The sequence below is a fragment of the Rhyacophila brunnea genome, unplaced genomic scaffold (genome assembly GCF_057557595.1).
Source record: "Rhyacophila brunnea isolate RB1 unplaced genomic scaffold, BYU_Rbru_1.0 scaffold_18, whole genome shotgun sequence".
Lineage (NCBI taxonomy): Eukaryota > Metazoa > Arthropoda > Insecta > Trichoptera > Rhyacophilidae > Rhyacophila > Rhyacophila brunnea.
The window spans coordinates 16,430,934-16,453,502 of record NW_028232837.1 but is presented as its reverse complement, the minus strand read 5'-3'; the positions used below and the strand labels follow the sequence as shown (position 1 = coordinate 16,453,502).

Genomic DNA, 22,569 nt, shown 5'->3' with positions numbered 1-22,569 from the left:
TCCGTTGTCAAAAAAATCAACGTTCTGCAAGTTTAGTATTATTTAATATGTTTTATCAACGAATACTTTTTTCTTTCTTTATCTTTATTTCCTTTTTTTTCATTTAGTTCAAAAATTATCGATGTTAGTGTTATTATTATATAAAATCACTGAAATTAATAAATACCTTAAAAATACAAGTTTTAATGACAAAATTGTAGGTGTGTGTTTGTGGGGGGGGCGGGTGTAAATTTACCGCACCGGGTGACACCAACCCTAGTTACGCCACTGCTCAGATTCGTTGATGATCCGCACACACAATAGACAAATTAGAGGGAACGTTGCTGATCACCACAATATATCCGTGTTATTTAACCCACTATGTGAATTATGAGTTACTATACAGATCCGCACGGAATCACCAATTTGATTAAATTGTGTTGAAATTTTCTAACCTAATACTAAACAAACCCTTACCAAAATCATATGTGTAATAATTATGGAAATCTAAGGTCGCTCGAAGAAAAAATACAAGCTGATTAATTTGAGTGGCTTAAGGGTGGGGTCACACAACCTAGTATATCGGATGTCTGAATATGTCGAACTAAAAATATATTTTTTTTTAAATAAATATAATTCAAACTGAATAATAATTGTTTTATTTACCTTGTTTATCAAACTGATATCGTATATTATATACGAATGGCGGACAAATTTACCTACTAACTTACCTAATAAAATTATATTGCTCCATTCATCTTGTAAAACTTCGTATCGTGTTTGTAAGAAAAATGGCATTAAGTATATACAACGCGGCAATCGAAGATCCGCCTCCCTGGTCCAACCTTCTATTAGGTGGTTTTGCCTGCTGGCAGCCTTCGCCCCCCGCCAGAGGCAAACGAGAGAAAAACGTTCTAGTATATATTATAAAGTAGATAGATTAGAAAAAATAATATAAAAATGGTTATAACGAGAATATATTATGCATAAATACATAATAAAGAATCCTATATCTTGGATCCAATAGGTTGAGCAAGTGGTTAACATCCATTTCTCGTAAAAACAAAATCTTTTAATACAAACCTCCACTCTGTGGAGGCGCATATGATCTTATTAGGATCAGATTTAGTCGAAAAAAAATTATCTTGTGTAATATTCAATTGACTAAAAAATAGTTTAACTTAAATTAGTATTTCCATAGAATAGTTGATAAAAGGTGCATACAAAATACTATTATAAGGAATGTTTTGTTATCTATTTTGAGTTGATAATCAATATGTCAACACGTATACATTGTAAAATTTTCTTTTTTTTGTCTGAATTTTCATTAGAAGTTTTTAGCAAACTCTATTATATCGCACACTCTTGTTTATTTCCTTATCCAATTGTGTTGGCACAATATTTTGTTATATTATTATATAGTTACCTATTTACTATGTATTATATTATAGACTTATAGAGTGTGATATATTTTTTTCAGTGTCTCTTTTGTCTCGATTAATTGACGGAGGTGGTAATGACGCTTCCACGTCTTCATGGAACCAAGCGTATACTGGATGTCAGAATTCCTCTGAAGAATCATTGTCGAGTATTGGATTAAACTTCACCGAAGAAAACAAAAATAACAAACTAACATTTAAAAGAACTTTCAAAAAGATTAATATTCTTAACATCCCTATGGTTGAATCGAAATTTAGTAGTAGTTTTGATAGATTTAATAAAATGGTGTCTAAAAAAGTTTTATTTACTGGAAACTGCGAATGTTTGATTAAATGTCACACCTTTTTTTCGCTGGAAGAAAGAAAGGAGATATTTGAAAATTTCTTTGGTCTTTCTGACAGGCGTCTGCAAGTTGAATATCTCTGGCGACAAATCAAGCATCTTCCCACCATGAGAGTCACTAAGAAAATTTCAAGAAGAAAATTCAGTGCACATTATAATTTGCCGGTTGGTAATCATAATGTGAGAGTTTGCAAAGAGTTCTTTGTAAAATCATTGCAAATAACATATAAGAAAGTTAGATACGCTCTTAAAAATAAACCACTTGATGAGGACTAAAGAGTGATCTGCTTCTACTCGAAGAAATACCAATAAATATGTGGTTATCAACAAGCAAAGCCTTGGCAGCAAACGCTGCGGGATTGCACTAATGCGACAGTTAGCGCATTACCCGAATTACGCATTAGTACTTCAATAAATAGCGAATCACAATTGATGGGAAATACATTCGCGATCACTCATCATCGCGCCTCGGACTGAGCATCTCCCATCGCGCGTCACCTTACAGTCTTTCCTCCACAACAGTAAAATCCCAAAAATAGTTACTTATATATTATATAATATATATTATTTATTTACAAAAAATGTACTCTTTACACAAAACATACACAAACTTATAAACAGGGTACACAGAACAATAATAATAAAATATTGCAATCAGACAAAATATAATATAACATAACAAAATACAAATAAAAAAGTACAATAAAATCAGCTTATAATATTATGAAAAACAGGTTAACTAGGTACATAAAAAATGTTAATTTACTGCAGTGCTTGAATGCCTGAACGAAGGTATTGAATATGTCAATGGAATAGCTATTCGAAAGAGAATGAATCCTTGGTATTGAACGATGACTACAGAAGTTAGCTTTAAAAAAATTAGTCGACATTCATCTGTTAAGTGATGGCACGACAGATCAGAAGATCATGCTCAATAGCTCCAGACAGACGAAGATTTTAATTACATATTATAAATATATATTAATGAATTTACAGTTTCAAACATAACCAAAAGATTTTAGCGTACCTAAGTATTGAATTGTTTTTGTTATTCAGGATTTAATAATTTTAAATATACGCAAGATTTAATGCTTATATTTCGGACAAAACATGTTTTAGAAATTCAAATCTTGCACTGTCCGGGAGAGTGCTCTTATTATTTAAACTGTCGATCCGTCTGTCATTCAGGCGAATGAATTTCTGAAACTGTTCCAAATTATGTATATTTAATGGTAAATATATCTGAAATAAAAAAAAAATATATTGATATAATATGTTATTTTATTACCATAACCCAAAACAATGAAAAAAATTAACGGTACTGTTCGGTTAAACCGGACACAGCGGAAAACGCATTTTTAAAATAGCCGATAAACTGGATTATTTGTTAGTTTGGGTTAGTTTAGGTTAAGTTAGGTTGGGTTAGGTTAGGTTTGGTTAGGTTAACCTAACAAATAATCCAGTTTATCGGCTATTTTAAAAATGCGTTTTCCGCTGTGTCCGGTTTAACCGAACAGTACCAAATTAACATACCTAATACATTAACTCTAACACTACCGGTTGACTCGAACCCTCATCTGTCGGATTCCGGCCAATGTGCTTCTAGTCCAGCCCGACAAAATAAGTTTTTTTTCTAATATTTATGTTATTGAGGTGTTTCGCAATTACGTATGTTTAATAAAGAATGTTACATTCTTAAATCTTATGAAGTATTTGTCGAATAAAAAAATAGTTTATAATAATATTATGATGAAGAAACCTTTTTTCTGCCAAATTGGGCTTTTCTATGGTTTCTTTATAAAAGTAGTTGACACGGCGTATTTTTTTTTGTTTGCGCTACTTACATAGTAATTTATGTTTATTATACGCATTTTCGTAAGTTTAGAGTTGATTATAAAAAAACAGCAGACTTCATAAGACCATACTAAATTTGATTCTTTTTCAAAGCAGGATTACCGCAAGCAAGCGATTCGACATCGAACATTAACGTCACTCCACAACGGGTGTGTCTGTATATTCTATCACCCGAAGACGAATAAACAGGATTTTGTTTGTATTTTTATATAACGAACTTTCGGCTTTAACGGACACATCCTCACCCGCATTAGTCCATTATATCGAGGTTTTACTGTAATGCTAAAATAAATAAATTTTATCTAGATACATGCATAGGCATGGAATATTTCAATAAATCAAAGTATCAGTATAACATAATATTGCGCACAAATATGAAAAGTCGGGGTCACCACTTATAGATGTTAGATCTTTAAGTTGTTGGTTGTGAGGACACTACATCTATTAATTTTATGCAGAAGATTGCGTCGTGTGTGTGATATTATGTGTGCGGGACACAATAGAAATAAGACACATTGAGTATTTTCTTGGGTTTATATTGTAGCACTACATTTTAAATTGTACAAGGCGTTAAAGGAAACTGTCACATTGATATTGAAGTTTGTTTATTTTTTATGTTTGAAGATTGACATTATGATTTTAATTAATTGAATTGGATATTATACAGAGTTGCGCGTGTATATTTGACTGTACAGTTCAAGACCGAAATTTCAACTCATTTATTGCCTGTCATTTCTGCTTAGTATTATCGTCTATGTTATACAAATGAACATAGACAATAATTCTTCGGTTGTAGAGTTGGGTAAACCTCTACAAAGTGACACTATACGAAATTTATCGTTTTTATTGTTATTAACATATCGACATTTTTTGTTGTCATTTTTAATTTTCATTTCACTTACGCCATTTATAGTTTTTTTTTTTTTACTAACATAATGACATTTTCAATTTTGTGTCATTGTTTTGCTTAAATATTGTACACAATGAAAAATGTTTCAAGAGAAAAATGTTCTTTTTTGTTTAGTGCGATATCTTACTAAAAGGTTGATTTATATATATTTTTAATTAAATACTGTCGTTTTTACGATTTGCATGATTTCCTTCTTTCAGATACAAAAAGTAGTCTTGCAAAGAGAATTTTAGAATTGGAGAAACAACAACTAGAGCAAGTTCAGTCTGAACCCCAACAGCCAATGGAAACTCTGCCTCAGCAAGATTATTTTGAGTCAAACTTTAATTTTGGTGAAGATTTTTCACCAGCCACTGACGAGGAAAAATATTTTCCTATATCATCATCAAAAAAGAAGAAATGTAATTATCGGCATAGTTCCAGTTGTTCATCCAGTTCATCTAGTTCTTCTATTTTTTTATTGTCAAACTCCACTTCTAATCTAAATACAACAAGCAGGCATCTTGAAAACACCAAAAATTCATCGAATTCGGATGGAAATGATCAACTTAGTTCATTGATGTCCACTTCCCTTCTTCAATCTCCATTACAACCTCAAATAAATATAACTAATGATATTTCACCCAACTCGTCTGTTGCTGCAGACCAACATAGACCAGAACAAAACAAGAAATCAGTTGCTAAATCATTAAGAAATTTAGGACAGCAGTATACATCATCTGTTACGAAAAAAATAATCCTCGCTAGAAATATAGGCCCTTCGTGTGGAGACCGCTGTCGTCTAAAGTGTAATGATTGCATTTCAGAAGATGTCCGGAAAAATATTTTTAAGAGTTATTGGGATATGGGATCATTATCACGCCAAAGAAATTTTATTGCCCAAAGTATGATAGCCATTATTCCAAAATACCAATACAAAAGAATTAATAGTAATAGAAAACTTAATAATGCTTTTCATTTTGAAGTAGACGGAAAGAGAATCCGGGTATGTAAAATGTTTTTTAAAAATACACTCGGTATAAGTGATAGACCCATACGAACTGTCATTGAAAAAAATACCAGTTTAGGCGCAGTTGAAACTGAACAAAGAGGGAGATACAAGAGACGTGGACAGATACAAGATGTGTTATTGTCCGAAGTAAGAAATCACATTAATAGTATTCCACGAATAGAAAGCCATTACTTGAGGCAACAAACCACAAGGGAGGTTATAGTTGGAGGAAAGACAGTATCAGACCTATACAGCGACTATAAAAAGAAATGCATTGAGAAAAACTTGCCATTTGTTAAAATACATATTTACAGAAAGATGAGAAAGTTTCTTTGTGCCAAAAAAGGGTTAGCGTGATCTATGCTCTGCTTTTAAAATAGCTCAAGGTAACACAAAAAAAATCGTTAGAAGAAAAGTATAAAACGAACATTAAATAAAAAGATAAAAGCCGCGAAGAAAAGATGAAGCCTTTGTAGTGGCTTATAAGTGAAAATATTATGGTAACTTGTTATGACTTACACGCAGTTTTATCTGTACTAAGGGGGGATATTTCCACGTTTTATTATAAATCTAAACTGAATTGTTTAAATTTCACAATAAGTGAACTCAATATGGATCATACGGAATGTTTTTTTTAATGAAGTAGACGGGTAAAAGGGCGCGAACGAATTTTCTACTTGTATTTTTAAATACTTGCAAGACTGTCAATTTTACTGGTATTAATTTCATTTTTACTCATTACTGTTGTGGGCAACAAAAACATCAATTTATGATTGTAATGTATATGCTGTAAAGAATTTGAATAATTATACAATTCATAACGCACACATTTTTAATACGAGGCCAAAACTCAAAACGAGGGTGATGCTGTTCATTCCACTATATAAAAGGAAGTAAAGGAAACGTTTAAATCTGGTCCCATATACGTTCCCTGTCAGTATATAACTGATATAAGAAAATCAAGATAAAAAGGAAATACGTAGCATGTATACAAAATGTGTCATAGTGAATAAATTTAACACGAGTATTGATGTTGATACAGTAAAATTATCTCACTTAAAATAATAAAAATAGAAAAAAATGATACAAGTAATGAAATAAAATCATTGTATAAAAATTCATAGGTGCTTCAGCGAATATAAAGAAATTGATTATAAATTATAACAATAGAAGTGGAACTTGACGCAACCGGCCACAAGACTCGATACAACTAAAACGCTTATATTCGGCTAAACTTCCCTACCGGTACGAAAAAAGTGACATTAGCAGTTTAATTGAACACAATCTGATTCTACGGTGCTACGCTTCCTCTTTTTATCATTATATTCTTTAATTTCTATAATACCTAACTATTATTTTGTTTTACCACAGGTGATTTCGGTTTAGATTAGATTAGATTTAATTTTTCATCATTATTTTCTTCATTCATTAATTTTCAAATTAATTACTTAGTTTTTTGTTATAAGTAGTCCTACTTAAGTAAATGTTGTAATACTCGTATTATAATCCATAAATAAATACTTATAAATTACTGTGGTTTTTTATTTCTTTTAATAAACCTACCAAACAACATGTCACTATGCTAACATTGCAAACTATTTTGTCTTTATTTTTTTAACATTGTTCTAAAAATAAAATACGGAAAATCTTAAGAGAATTGTAAAGTTGTAAAATTAAATGATACTATATAATAAGAAATGCAGTACATGTACGATAACCACACTTCATACTATTTATCATTTTTTTCTCATTTTATTTTATGAGAATTATCTGGGGCTCCACAGAGTAGTATCTGTATTAGCTGATTTTTTGTTTGACACATGTATGTTAGCTACTTGCTCAACCACAGAACATGTTAATAAGATCGGACAAGTTTTTGAAACTGGGTACGTTATGACGGTCAGACCATAAAACTCAAGTTCCCATTAATGACCATACTGAAAACAAACACACATTGAAAAAAAGTCCCGTGATTCGAACCCACGATTACACCGTTCCACCTACGCGTATAGTAGAAGCCCTTGTCTCCCCCAGTAAATTCTTCCTCTCACGAATATAGCTGACGGTCGATCGCAGTTGACGGCAATTGTAATTTATTACATGATTTCACTATTGTTTTTTAGAACATGTGAAGACGTCAGGTGTTAACAGTGATTCTGACCAATCATCAAACGAAGATATTTCAACTTCCTCAAGAAAAAATCAACATTTTGAAGAGCGTCCTAGCGACTTATTACTTCAACAAACTATTGCAGCGTCGACAGGTGATTCTAGAAGAGAAAGTAGAAAACTGAGACAAGCGCTCAAATGCGCTGGTGAAGCTTATGTTACTTTTGCAGGAAAATTTTGTCCAAAGAAATTCCCCTATACTGGCGATTGTGAATGCCCAAAAAAATGCTCCGAAACCTTTTCGCCGGATGAAAGAAAGCAACTTTTTACCGAATATTACAGCCTAGGAGATTTCGATACTCAAACGGCTTATATATGGACTAAAATTAAAGCTTCGCCGATACCAAAGTCATATTCTGCCAAAGCTCAAAAAGCTAGGATTTTAAAATACTTTTTGCCGCGTGGAACTTCGGAAATAGAAGTGTGTAAATACTTTTTTCAAATGGTGTTTCAATTAACAAAGGACACCATACGTCGTTCCGCTTCTACCGTATCTGCTTTTGAGGATAGTTCACCTCCGAAAGACAGAAGAGGACTCCATAGCAAAAGAGGCGGCTACATCAAAAAATAGAAATCACTATTCTAGTTGTCATTACGTTCAATAAATTTGTTGTAATAGATATTTTTTTTCGTGGACTCAAATCTTAGGACACGTATCTGGAGTTTTAGTGTCACGTAGAACGGCACTATTTTTTGTACCATAATAGGAGGTCGTCCATCAACAGAGTGCTCTTCTCTTTGTCGCATGCTGGAGTATACGTTTTATAACATTGCACTTTTTGTGTACTTTTTACTACACTGATAAGTCTCTTTGCCTGATTACCTCGCATAAAATTAGATCAAACGATATTCACTTATATGCAGTGATAATTAAATAAATAAATAATATATGTAAAAAAGTATTTTTAGAATAATATATTACACCATTTACATCCTAACGCCGGAGTGCAAAGTTATGAAGCATATACTCTACCAAGAACAATTAGGCGGTTCAGAGGAACCTGATCACGGATGGTTTTAATATCCACGAAATTTGACGAATCCTCTGCTACATTCCAATCATAATATCTATTTTACCACGTTTTTCTTAGCTCGTATTCTTATTTGTCCGGTACAAATCTTGCAATCGATTTTTAACTAACTTCCCGACTAGCAAGACATTTGAAACTTTTAGAATATATCAGAACACGATGCCAGTGCATTTTTTTAATACTTTTAGCCATCTTTAAGTAGAATTGAATTCATTTTCAGTTAATTCTGTTTTTTATGAAAAGTTATTTCGACACCATTATCGATTGCTAGGGGTCTGGGGTCCTAGCAACTAAATTATTAATATATACGTGCGTTACTATGGAAATCAATATGACTTGTCAAGTACAAATTCTTTTTTATCGTTTAAGCTAGTCAATTCAAGTTTATATGCTTCAACAGAATTTAAAAACGTTGTATATAAAAAGTTCTTTTTATATACAACATATTTTTATCTTGTAATTATTTAATATATCCTTCCAATTATGAATTTTTACCAAAGATTAAGATAAAGTGACATATTTTCAGTTCGATTTTAATTCGGTGTTCTTTTGTTAAACTTTTACTGCTGTCAGAATTATTTTGATGATCATATTTAAAAATGTATACTGATCAACGACGCGACTCATACGAGATTAGGTGCTTCAGCTGATATTTAACAGGAAAACAAGTAAATTACTGTTTTGTCTATACTATCTAACCTTTCTCCTTAAACTAGAATTATGATCAACATTCAGACACATGCTACATGTCCACGTGTCCAAAATGGTAAAGGAAGCATGGTGGTTGACCGGTAGAATAATTAAATAGTACTTAAAACCAAATAATAATTCTACATAAGTAACATATCTGGAGCTGTTTCATGGTCTTTTTGCAGGATATGACAAATGAAAATACTTAGGTGTGTTAAAAAGTTGACATTGCTACAAAACACGAATAATTAGAAAAAGAGCAATATAAAAAGCTATCTGAAACACTAAGACGAATCGCACATTGAAAATTGTCTCGGATGGGATATAGTCATAAATGAAAACTGGGCGCAACATTAACACTTTCTTCCATGGGTATATGCGAGGCCATTCTGGGACAGGGACGTCACGTAGCTAGCCAATATGAATGACTAAATGCGATATTTTGGGATTATACCTTCACCTTAAGGTAAAATTTTTTGCATGCGTTTTTAATCTTGCAGTGTGCGGCGATACATTTAGTTATGTAAATGCCAACAAAATCATATAGTCGGACGAGTTTGTATGTGGGACCCTTCTGAAGAATAAACCTCTCTCTCTCTAATAATTTCATATAATCAATCTCAGTAATAGCAGTAGTTTTAAATAAAGTATGTTTATGATCCGATAACTAAGACACGTGACAAATGTCTCTGAATAATAATATAATATACTCTTTTTAACACTTCGACAGGCCACGTTGCCCAATGACGGTAGTGTTGTGAAACAGTAGTGTAGTCAGTATTAGAAGTGAAACAATTACAAACCGAACACCCAGACTTTGAGAAAATCACATAAATATATTGTGACCTTATTGGGATCGAACCCGGAGCCCCCGGATGAAAGGCCAGCGCCTTATGCACTGGTCTAAGTTCTAGTCACCATGTTACTTGTTGGTAACTTGATTTTATCGCACTTGTGCACACTCGTCTTGCATTTTGGAATTTTACTGTATAAAATATTATGAATGTACTTAATTTATATATATAATAATTCTTGTATGTACATTATCTGTAAATATTCAAATGTATATTATATAAATGATTAACAATAAAAATATATTGTATTGTATCCGTATATTCATTATTGATTTATAATATTCGTCCTTCTTTATCTGCTTTCATTATCTACGTCGATTTTCTTCATATAGCTGAATGTCAGAACAGGATTTGGAGTCGTTCCCAACGGCTCATCACCGACTTATATCCTCTTCAACATTTTTTTATTCTCGGGCCTTCCAATCTTCCCCAGCATTCTTATACGCATTCAGCTTACCTATTCTTTAGTTTGCCCCATGCTCTTGACCTCTTGGTCAAAATTCTTGTTATCTTGCGTACTTTCAACTTTGGTATTTTTGACATGCAGAATTTTCACGATAATTCGCTTTTGATTAATTATTATTCCCCTCCACCTCTACTGAATTTTACGAATGCTTCTTTTACTCATGATTTATATTGAATAATATTTGTATATTTTAAAAATCAATGTAAGTAATATATTTCAAATTCAAATTATATATATATTTTTTTTTACAGATAATGAACATTACTATTTATTAATTTAAAGCTTTCACAACATGAAATTTAGAAGCAAATAAATATTGTTAAAACAGTATTATATAAAAAAGAAATTGATCAGTATTAAGTTATTAAACAGCAGAAAAGTGTACTTAAATAGAAAAATGTATAAATTAGATAACCGACGTTCGGTTTATATGAAAAAATAAATAAACTTCTATGAAGTTTGTATACATTTTTTGACAAGCTCTTCTATGATGGTGTGTCATAATTTAAGTCCGTGATTGACCCACGTTTATGCTAACTTTTCTAGGTCAAATTTTAGTACCTGCATCTCGTTACCCTGGGACAGTCGTATGTGATCACCAATGCCTATGCCATTAAGCCATTTAAGAAGATGCGTAGTTAAGATAATCTTCTACTGCTCTATACCTTTCCCTGGATTAAATTATTGTGCATCTGTGCATTGAGGAAAATTTTCCCATAGTATGCAGCCTTTCTGCGCTTGATCTCTTGGCTTATTGGCTTCTTTTAAACCTTCGTTGGTAATATCATCCCTCCAGGATCGTCTTCGTACGCTGATACAGTCTCATTTTCACTACATAATTTCATTGCTTTTTTCAGTGCTGTTGGAGATTTTGGAATTCAACGCCGATTCTGACTTCCATTCATCAAATGAAGATAGTTCAAGTAACCTAGTGCTATGTCAAAACCTTCCAGCATCGAATGATGGATCTGGTAATAGTAAAAAAAAATACCATCATAAACCAAATATGGCAGTGAAAACAATGCAAAGTCTAAAATATACGGGACAAGCGTATGTTACTCATACTGGAAAATATGTTCCGAAGAAAATACCATACGACGGTGACTGTACATGCCCAAAAAAGTGCTACGTGACCTTCTCAGTCGACGATCGAAAAAAACTCTTCACCGACTTTTACAGCCTCGGAAATCCCGATCTACAGATAGCATTTCTGTGGGCGCATATCAAGGCGGTGCCGACGATGCGAGTGCGGACGAAAAATCTGCATAAGAAGAGACAAAAAATTTACCACTACTTCATACCACACGGCGGCTTAGATGTCAGAGTGTGCCGATTTTTTTTTATGAATGTTTATCGGGTATCGAAAGGTGCTATCGCTCGCGCCGCCTCGACCAAGACCGTTCATAATCAAGGGTTTCCGCCGATAGATGGCAGGGCATATTCCAATAAAAGTATAAACAAACGAAAAAGTCGCCAAAAAACTATATAAGATAACGACTACACCAGAAAAAAAGGTGTTAGGCCGGTGTTAGACTATCAAAGATATTTTATCAAATGTTTTATAAAAGTTCAGTATGAAATATAAATAACGAATGTACCTATATTGACTTGTATGTTTGTGTGTTTTCAGCATTGTATTATTTTTTTAATTAGGTCATATTTGCGTGATTTTATAACAATAGCACGCTTTTAAAGTCACTAATCTATTTTTCCCTAAGTAAAATCGATGGTTTTATTCAATCCACTGAATTTTGAAAATTTCATCTTTAAACACGTTCAATCCTGCAGAGTAATCTTTATTACCTTTTATAAAAGACATTATTTATATAATATAGACTTATCGTAAATGATTTTATAAAATCTCCTTCCTAAAATTGTTAGTCGAATACCGGTCGAAGACCTCGATTTCACTTTCGACATGTGGAAAATCCTGGAATTGAAAATATTTGAACAACATAATTACTATGATTTTTGATAAATGGCATGTTTATCATCTACAGAAACGTCATTATTTATAGAAAGCGATTGTTTTGTACTGAAATCTCAGAAAACTACTATTAATTATTGATAATTTCACGGTATTACGATACCTTTTAGAAAAATATGCATATTTATAAAATCGACCGAAGGATTTCTTGTGTTTTTTGTAGGCAAAAAAGTTCAGGTTATAATTTTATTGTTTTTTAAATCCGGGATGCAAAAAATGTAAACTCTATAATTCCCCTGTTTAAGATTTCATACGGGGTTGCGATCTCTAATATCTCCAAAACTCAAATGGGTGACGAACAAGTTTAATTGTGTCTGTTACCATGATAAACATTTTTTCTTAAACCCACCACGTATCTACTTCTTATCGTATTTAAATTCGTTGAAATATATGTTTGACAGTGGCGTGTGTTAACCTTTGCTTGTAGGGATGCTATTTTAAAAATACTTACATAATATTTACCTACTATTTGCTACATAATATTACATACTTAAGGTTTAAGCGAATAGCCGATTAAGTAGTATCTATGATGTGAATTATCGCTAAATGGTAGCTCTGCAAGTGAACGAACGAACGAGTGATTCGTATATCATTCATAATATAGAAAATCAATTATAACAATTAATCAAGAAAGTCACAAGCAATGTATAAATTATAGAACCATTCAAACCGGTGCGATGTAAATTCATAATGTTATTTTTATAGTAATTTATGAAATATCTCTGGGGACGATCTGCTTCTACACCTACAGCATCTGTGGACCGCACGCCACTAATGTGCAGCCATTCTCACTTTTGTTACCGTATATACCTACCGTAGTTTGGGGGAATAGAGACTGCGGGGTGAATAGAGACGTTTTCGATACCTTATGTTCAAAGTGGTACAAACCAGAGGGTTGGAGCGGACCCTTTTTTAAGTTGCTCCGGTCCAGCTCCGCTCCGGGTAAAAAAATTTATATGCAACTATTATATTATGTACAAATGTTAAAAAAAAATAAAAAATAGTAGTATTAAATAAGGTTTATTATTCGTCCTTATCATCATTATTAATTCTATTAAACGAAATCTGACAGCAAATCGTCTTTCATTATCTGCCTCTTCTGTCAAAAAAGTGAGGTTATTATCATCACTCTCCAGTGTTGCCGTATTTCAAATAATTCCGGTGTCGCAAAGTGTCAAATATTATATTTTCATTGGATTTTAAGACGAAAATTTAATAATAAAAAAACATCCGGAGCCAGTGGACCACTACAAATTTTCGGTGCTCCGACTCCGCTCCTGCCCCGGGTAAAACCCCATTGCTCCACTACTCCGTGCTCCAACTCCGAGCCTCCGCTTCAACACTCTGGTACAAACCTAATATGATTTGGCTATTTTGTTATCGGGAGTTTATTTTTTGTATATTGCCATATTTGTTTTTAGATGGCAACATTGGCCAACAACGAAATAGGACTGAACATGAATCAGATGCCAAACAAGTTTGTTCATGTTGGTGTATGTTTTTTTTTACTACGTAAAATTTTCGCTTCAAATTGCAAAAAAATGAGTAAAATAATATGGTTTTGGATTTTTTTTTGTTGTTCAGATCATTTTCTACAATGGAAGGCATATTTTATACTTTATTTTAGCGTTTTGTTTGCATTTTTTGATGTTTTCTAAATATATTGAGGTTAATAGAGACAGTACGACGGTGTATAGAGACGCCAAAGGGTCAATAAAGACGCCTTAAGGGTCAATAGAGACGAGCAACAGGGGAATTGACAGTGATTACACTATATTTAGATCTTAATTATATTTTACCCTTTCTTGCCCAGTGGTTTCACTGAGAAACCACCCGGTTATATTTTTGTGCTGCCATTGCCATCTAGTTTTGAGTAGCCACATGTTTTATAATGATAAACTATAATAGTCATTTATGTATTAAAGTTCACAATCTAAAAACGGTTACAACAGATTTATACCTAAATGATTGTAGATTAAGTTAGATATTTTGAGTGCTTCCAAGCAAAATTACACTATATTTAAAACATCAAAATATTGTCTCGTAATTCGTTAAAAGTCCTTTCAATTCATTATGTTTAATTATATACAATTAGTTTTCTATGTGTTAAATATAGGTTTTTTGTTCAAGTTGCCCAGTGATTAATACGTATAACCACCCTAAAAAGAGAACTATACGTAATGTTTACGTAAAAAAAGATATTTTTATTTATAATAAATAAATACATGTAATAATTAATTATAAAACCGTTTTTTTTTTAATTTTGGTTTATTTGAAAAATGTCGTAGGCCGCAAAGGATTTTGACGGTGGATGTTTATTAATTTTTTTTTTGTATTCTTTTCCAGAACCTTTAATCAATCCTCGAGGCAAGACGTACAAAAAAGTGAATCAAGAAATTCTGCAGCAGGCGATTGACGACATTAGAGACAACAATATTTCCTACCGGGCAGCGGCTGAAAAGTATCATACTCATAGCTCAATTTTACATCGACATTTAAATAATAAAATGAAGACCCAAGGTGGACAACAAGTTTTATGTCCTGAAATGGAAAATTATATTATAGAAAATCTTGCAACATGTGCGGAGTGGGGTTATCCTATGGATACTCGTGATTTACGACTTATGGTAAAAGAATATTTGGATAGATTAGGGATTACTATAAAAAAGTTTAAAGATAATATGCCGGGCACAGTATTCAGTGCAAACTTTTTAAAACGCCATAAGGATAAGATCTCTCAAAGATTCTTCCAAAACATTGGAAGGTCGAGCGCAGAGGTTACGCCAGATATGATCAATACATATTTCGATCATTTAACTATAAGTCTCGAAGGAGTACCGTTGAGCAATATACTGAATTATGACGAGATAAATTTAGCAGACAACCCAACAAAAAGAAAAATTATCACCAAACGTGGGACCAAGTACCCTGAAAGAGTAATGGACCATAGTAAATCCTCGTTTTCATTGATGTTTGCGGGTTCAGCTGATGGCCAACTAATGCCTCCATATGTTATTTACAAATCAGTAAACCTCTATGATACCTGGATAATGTATGGCCCAAAAGAAGCACGATACAATAGAAGTAAGAGTGGTTGGCTTGACGCTAAATCATTTGAAGATTGGGTGAAAACTGTTGCATTTGATTATTTCAAAGAAAAGCCTGGAAAAAAAATTCTAATAGGAGAAAACTTGTCATCTCATTTATCAATCGATTTGATAAAGTGGTGCAAGGATAATGAAATTTATTTTGTTTTTTTGCCCGAAAATTCGACTCATATAACGCAGCCACTGGATGTGGCATTTTCCCACCCTCTAATAATGGCATGGAACGATTTGCTTGAAGAGTGGAAGAAATCTGATGGCCGAAAAGTGGCTAATATTCCCAAAGGACAGTTTCCTCGACTACTGAAAAAACTTTTCGATAAAATTTCTTTGAATGCAAAAGAAAATTTAATAGCAGGGTTTTTCAAAGCAGGCATATCTCCAATTAACCGCCAGGAGGTTCTATGTCAATTACCAGGCTTCTAAAAGCTACTAAAGACGACGGAAAAAACCGGCAAGCTGTAGATGATGCAGTGATAAATATACTAAAAGATATGCGGTTTCCAACTAATAATAGTAATAGATAACAAAGGATAAAAATTAAAATATCTGTAGAACCGGAGAAGAGAGAATGATTAACCTAGATAATTTGAAGAAAAATTCTACATCCAATATCAGCTTGCAGACTACATCGCAACAGCTGAAAAGAAAAAATATTAAGGTAAAAGGAAAGGGCCCCGGAAAAAGAACCAAAATACCTTTAATTGATTTTAACAACTTAAACAATCAGAGAGAAAACCAAACAGTTATGATATTTATTATAAGTTTCTACTATTTATACAACCCCTTGGAATCTCTGGGTGTTGCGAATAATAATAGAATAGCTCTTTACAGAGAAATAATACTTGTTTTGAATATTTGTTAAAGTTAACCATTTTTCTTTTTGCATGATAGGGTTTATGTCAAAAAATGTTATAAACCTAATTTATTATCTTTCAAATTGTTTTCTTGTTTAATAATCTAGTATTGTATTAAGTTGGTATTATGATTTGAAAGAATATAATATTATCACAAATAAAAAGTCTTTTTAAATTCAGAATACATACCTACCGGTGGCGCGCGGTTACCTCTATTTGTGGGGATACTGTATATAAAATCATTTACCTATTGCCCACTATGTAATTGCTAAATCTTATCTACTTAGGGGTTTGTAACTAATTGAATCTTTACGGGCAGCCGATTTAGTAGTATAGTGCATTATTTCCGAATTGTAACTCTTCGATATTATAAACATGGCCCCCACATAATGAAGCGGGCCCCCAGGCTAGGATCTTTGTCGCCCCCCTACCTATTGCTGAGGTTAAAGGCAGTATGACGCCCTGCAGTAGAGTTTCAAATGATGTTCATGGTAAAATTGTGGATATTTAGTGTATTTTTCGTACTTAAATCCATTTGAATTATGGAGTTGTCGAGTATCACAATTAAAACACAACATTAACACACAATTAAAAATTCCATTCCATCGCCATATACTTATTTTTTTTTACTGTTAGTGCAATTTGTGATGTTAGTTCATCTAGCCTATCTGGTCGATTCGCTACGCCGGGCCCCCAGGCCAGAGCCCTGTCAGCCACCCCCCCCCCCCCCTTGTGGGGGCCGTGATTATAAACATTTATGTTTGTAACATTACTACATTGTTTGGGTTAACAAATAATCACAATACAAATCAAATTACAAACTTCATTTTAAAAACCTGTAGATTTTTTTGAAAGAATCTACTTGCATTCTAGACGGAAAATTTTCGGCAAAACCGCTCGGTCGGAAAAATAATTTTGGGCCGCAGCACCAAAAATGTTAATAACCTGCTATAATGATACCAAAGATAGGAAGCGCAATATTCGCGTATATTGTAGTATGGTCACCATTAAGTAGACACGCTATCTACCTACACCACGAACGTACAACTTAAATTTAACATTAAAGCTCTCGAAGATGAAATTTGAGTTAATTGCAAATCGCAAGCTTTATAATACTTGGAAGTAGTAGGCAAGAAAAGCTTTTTACATGTTTATTACTATGATATTATCAAGTAGCCATCTCTAGTAAATAACAAATGGCTTTTGTTGCGACCAGGTACGGACAGTCTGATGGTTGAACCGACTTGAGCAGCTCATCTCTTTCTGTAAACATTTTTACTATTGAGATATAGATGCACCAGTAAAGCTGTCCGCTGAGTGAGGGCGCCACATGCTAACATTTGACATATCATTCAATACTTTTTTATACTGTGATGAGCTTAATTCTAAATTCGAACCCCGGACGATTTATGATAGTCTATGTAGGAGCTGCCATATTATTTAATATATCTCCTTGACAATTATTTACTTTTGGTTGTACTTCTTTTAAAAATAATGTATATTTCTTACAGCGTTTATTTTTTCAACCGATTATGGCTCTTCTGATGGCAGCGACTCGGAAAAGAAAGATGATTCATTTGTTATAAATACACCACGATTATTACGAAATAAAATACCATCAGATCACAGCGAAACCACAAATGCACGTAGGATAAGAAAAATGTGCCGAGACTCCGGCCTAGCGTATGTAAAACAAGACGGAAGGGTCGTTCCCGCCAAGACCTTCTACAGCGGGGATTGCCCTTGCAAATTCAAATGCCACGACTGCTTTACAATGCAGCAAAGGCGCAATATATTCGATCACTACTATGGTCTTTCAAGTTACAATCTACAGACGGCGTTTATATGGAACCACATTAAGGCCGTGCCGATACAGCGACGGCGCAGTGGTCCTGATTCTCATAGGCAAAAATCGTTTAATTATTATTTGCCTCATGATAACACGGAGATGGTTAAGGTGTGTGCCGTATTCTTTGATAACGTCTTGCAGATTACGAGGGCGAGAGTCAACTCGGCGACCGTTGGAAAAATGACTGGCGAAAAAGGCCCCCCAATCGATAAAAGAGGAAAACACAAAAAGTGACAATAGTTTTTTAACAATAATATGACATACCAACGCTAGGTAATCCCCCGCAATGATAACGTAAATAATTATTTCTAGGCTTGAATAAAATGGCGTTTGAGAGCAACAAATACGGGTTTAGGAACCGCTTAGTGACAAATATACGAGAACCGTTTAATTAAGCGGTGTTGGGGTTATCACATCAGTCAAAATAGTGTAGCACAGGCCTGGGCAAACTACCCGCGGACTTTAATCGTATTTCTGAAAAAAGTTTACTTATACATTTTAACGCCTTTTTTAAAATTTGAATCTACATATTATATGAATTGCACGGTTGAGAAGAAATCTGCAAATTTTACAACTTAATTCGGACAAACTCAAGCAACTTAAAGATTCTGCTCGAAAAACGTCAGTTATTTTTGGATCAGTCTATATATTATCTGAACAAATATTTTCAATTGTGGATATCAATAAAAACTCGTTACGATCAATCATCACCGATGAATATTTACAAGCAATTTTAAGAATCTCAACCACAAATTAACACCTAAAATTAAAAAAATATTGAAAAATGTAAAACAGTTTCATTCTTCTCATTAGATTGTTGGCTATTAGAGAACCATTTATTTTTTATGTTGAAATTCTTTTTTCATGATGATAAATAATTTAAGTACCTATGTCTAAAAATAGTATTTTACTAACGGCCCGCCGTTCATTTTATATTCATAATGTGGGTGGCCATTCATCCAAAAAGTTTGTCCAGACCTGATGTAGTAGGTATATCTCGACTAAAAATGAAATAATTATTAATTATTATTAAATGGATGATTTTTAAACTTTTTAGTTAAACTAAAAAAACAATGACTGTTTTTTTAAACTTAACTGTTAGGATCTAATTAAACTGAAAGGATCCACGAAAAAATGTTGAGTTATTGAGATAATATTATGTTATGTATTCAAATCAATTGCAGCAAAACATACGCCACCGGAAAAATATTTACAATTCACAATATATCAATCGTCGCCTCTGTTAATTAATATATCACAAAACACATACAATTTGTTGGCGAATCAAAAATGTATTATTTAGACATTTCAGTTTTTATTTTTGTATCGTGGCTTGATAAAAACTACAATTGAATATAATAATTTAGCGGCTTACGTCAATAGAACAATAATTTTGTCATTGTACTGATTAAAATTATTAATTCTGAATAAGTTGAGTTTTTTGGGGCGTAAATATGTATTGGCCCATGGCCCTCTCAAATATAAATCCGGCCCTGTTGATATAGTAGACCTCAATTGGTCACCAGTTTCAAAATATGATTAAAATAACATTGTATTATTTTGAAAAAAAAGTGCATTTATTAGTTTTCACCAGCAGATTTATTATGAGGATAGTATTAATAGTGAAAAGATAATTCCGGATGTCAAATAAACCCAGTCCGTGATAATTAAGGTATTTCAGTCCGTGATATTAGTATCTAGCACTTTAATCGTATCCACAAAATACGATCGTATACTATCAATACTATCCTCTCTCTATTATTATTCTTGCTCTGAGAATTACGTAAAGATGTGTACTTTCTACATAATACTCGTATACTAAATAGCAGATGTTCCATTAATGTTGGACTTATTTTATAAATAAAAATATACCTTTATTTCACAATTCAATGATTCTATTCCTGACCTTGTTAAATTTTATAAATTATTGTTAGAATATTTATGATATTTCTGAAACATTTATCAATATATATATATATAAAATTGTTTCTTCATTATTGGTTATATAGGTGGTATCAATACTTATGTAGGTACTTATTGTTATTTATGACCGGTTGGATCATTTATAAATATATTTATTTTTATATGAATATATTAACACAATTTGAAAACACCTCAGACGCTTGGTTATTTGTTTATTTCGTCGTGATCCTAGTATAGTCCAGGTGGCTAAATTGGTAAAGGTCATTGGCCGATACCAATATTTATTTAAAAAAAATGTTTTTTTCTATTATTTTTTATGTTTTTGAGGTGTTCCGAATGAAGTAGATATTATTATGTAAATATATTATTTTGTTGTGTGTAATAAATGTTTCTTTTCTCAAAATATTTTTTTTATTATTAAATTGTTATTTACTGGCGGTAGTCTAACTACCAGACGGGTCTCGGGCTGACCAAAGCTGAGGAGTTAGACCAAGAGAGATACGGGGTGTGTTCTCAGACCCTAAGGTGGCAACCCCACCATAGATATAGGATGCGATGGTTACATGTAAATTATACGTATAACATTTCACTTAGCACAGTTCGCCGTGAGCTTTCTCATCGGAAAGAGATGACCGTATACTATACGATCATCTCTATAGCACCGAGATGAAAAAATTACACGATGTACTGTATTTCTAATTTAATTACATACCTATTTTCTACTGTCTTTCCCTTGTATTTCAGTAGTTTTTATTACGTATTTTGTGTTTTAGGTACAAGTCGGTTTACAGGAAACCAAGCGGGAACCGTGCCAATTTTCATGGCCGATTTTGGCAAGAATTCAAGAATGAAAACGTAACCTAACCTAATAAATAATACAGTACGTATATCAGCTATTTTTTTTTTTAATTGTTTGCCGCTTGCTTACTGTAAACCGACAAGAACCGTGTTTTATTTTGACATGAATTTTATCTCGGTACTATACGACCCAAAGAGGTTGGACGGTCTTTAATATTCGACCATATATTTCCGATACAACATTTCAAGGTGTGATACGGCAAACTGCAAACGTACAAATATCCGGACACGGGAAGCGATGGGATAATCATCCACCTGTCCATTCAAAAACAATGATTAAATATAATATATATTATAGACATATTATGTCATAAACCAGTGCAATGTAGAATGAAGGTAACAGGAATTGCTAAAAATGAAGATAAAAACAGTGCAATTCCGCTATTTCTTGCACAATATTGCACTTGGACATTGCAGACTCAAGTAGAAAGCCGATACATTCACAACGACTGGTCCTACCTTTTCCGCCCCTCCCGTTGTTGTCTATAGATGACCTGTCATTTTTCTATAGCGTGCTCATACTGACGCGTCTGTCGTGTTTGCACAACGAATTGTTTGATTTGGATAGATGAGTTACATGATAAATAATACACTAGCATTAACACACCTTCTACAATAATGTAATGCATAGGATCAATGCTACATATTTTTCGGAAATCGATATTACCACCGGTTTTTGTGTGAAGGACTAGTCTGACTTTGACAGCTGATGAATAACAGGAATGTATATTATTTATAAATAACACTGATAGTTAATATATTTGATTTGAGAATTTTTCATAATTCAATTTGAAACGAGAAACGGCGAATCAATATGACAAGCAATCTGGGATCTGATTTTGACAGCTGAACAGTGGACCACTCGTTGCTTCTGCAAAATGATATGCTCAGGCTTTATTAATCTCAAGATGGCCCTGACTTGGCACGTTCTTGCCGCAATGTTTCCACCACAACTTTGAAGGACTTTTCTCGTGCGGTATGTCATGGTACTTATTTTCATTAATAAAATGTTAATAATTATTTCCAAGTGTAGCATTAATTAATATAAATATTATTATCAAAAATTTAGTGTTGATATTATCGCCCATAATATACTGAGAGCGTAATGCAAAACCATAAGATATACGTCTAACTTACGATTCCGAAATCAGTGACTTGAAATGATGATGACAAGATGAAAGTTGAATGAGAAAATATTTTTGAAAATTGGTTATCTTATAAATGGCAAATGTCAAAGCAATTGATTAATATTATATAGCTCAACA

The 22,569-nt window shown here is 32.9% G+C and overlaps 2 protein-coding genes across 2 annotated transcripts in view; one reads left to right on the top strand and one right to left on the bottom strand.

The window, feature by feature from the left end:
- LOC147073254 (uncharacterized) overlaps nt 1-22,569 on the bottom strand; it is a 781,660-nt gene that overhangs the window by 234,301 nt on the left and 524,790 nt on the right. The gene's annotated exons all lie outside the window — the stretch shown is intronic.
- On the top strand, nt 15,033-16,827 carry LOC147073260 (uncharacterized). The gene has a single exon (XM_085945112.1). The coding sequence runs from the start codon at nt 15,221-15,223 to the stop codon at nt 16,241-16,243; it is 1,023 nt and encodes a 340-aa protein (XP_085801238.1). The 5' UTR covers nt 15,033-15,220; the 3' UTR covers nt 16,244-16,827.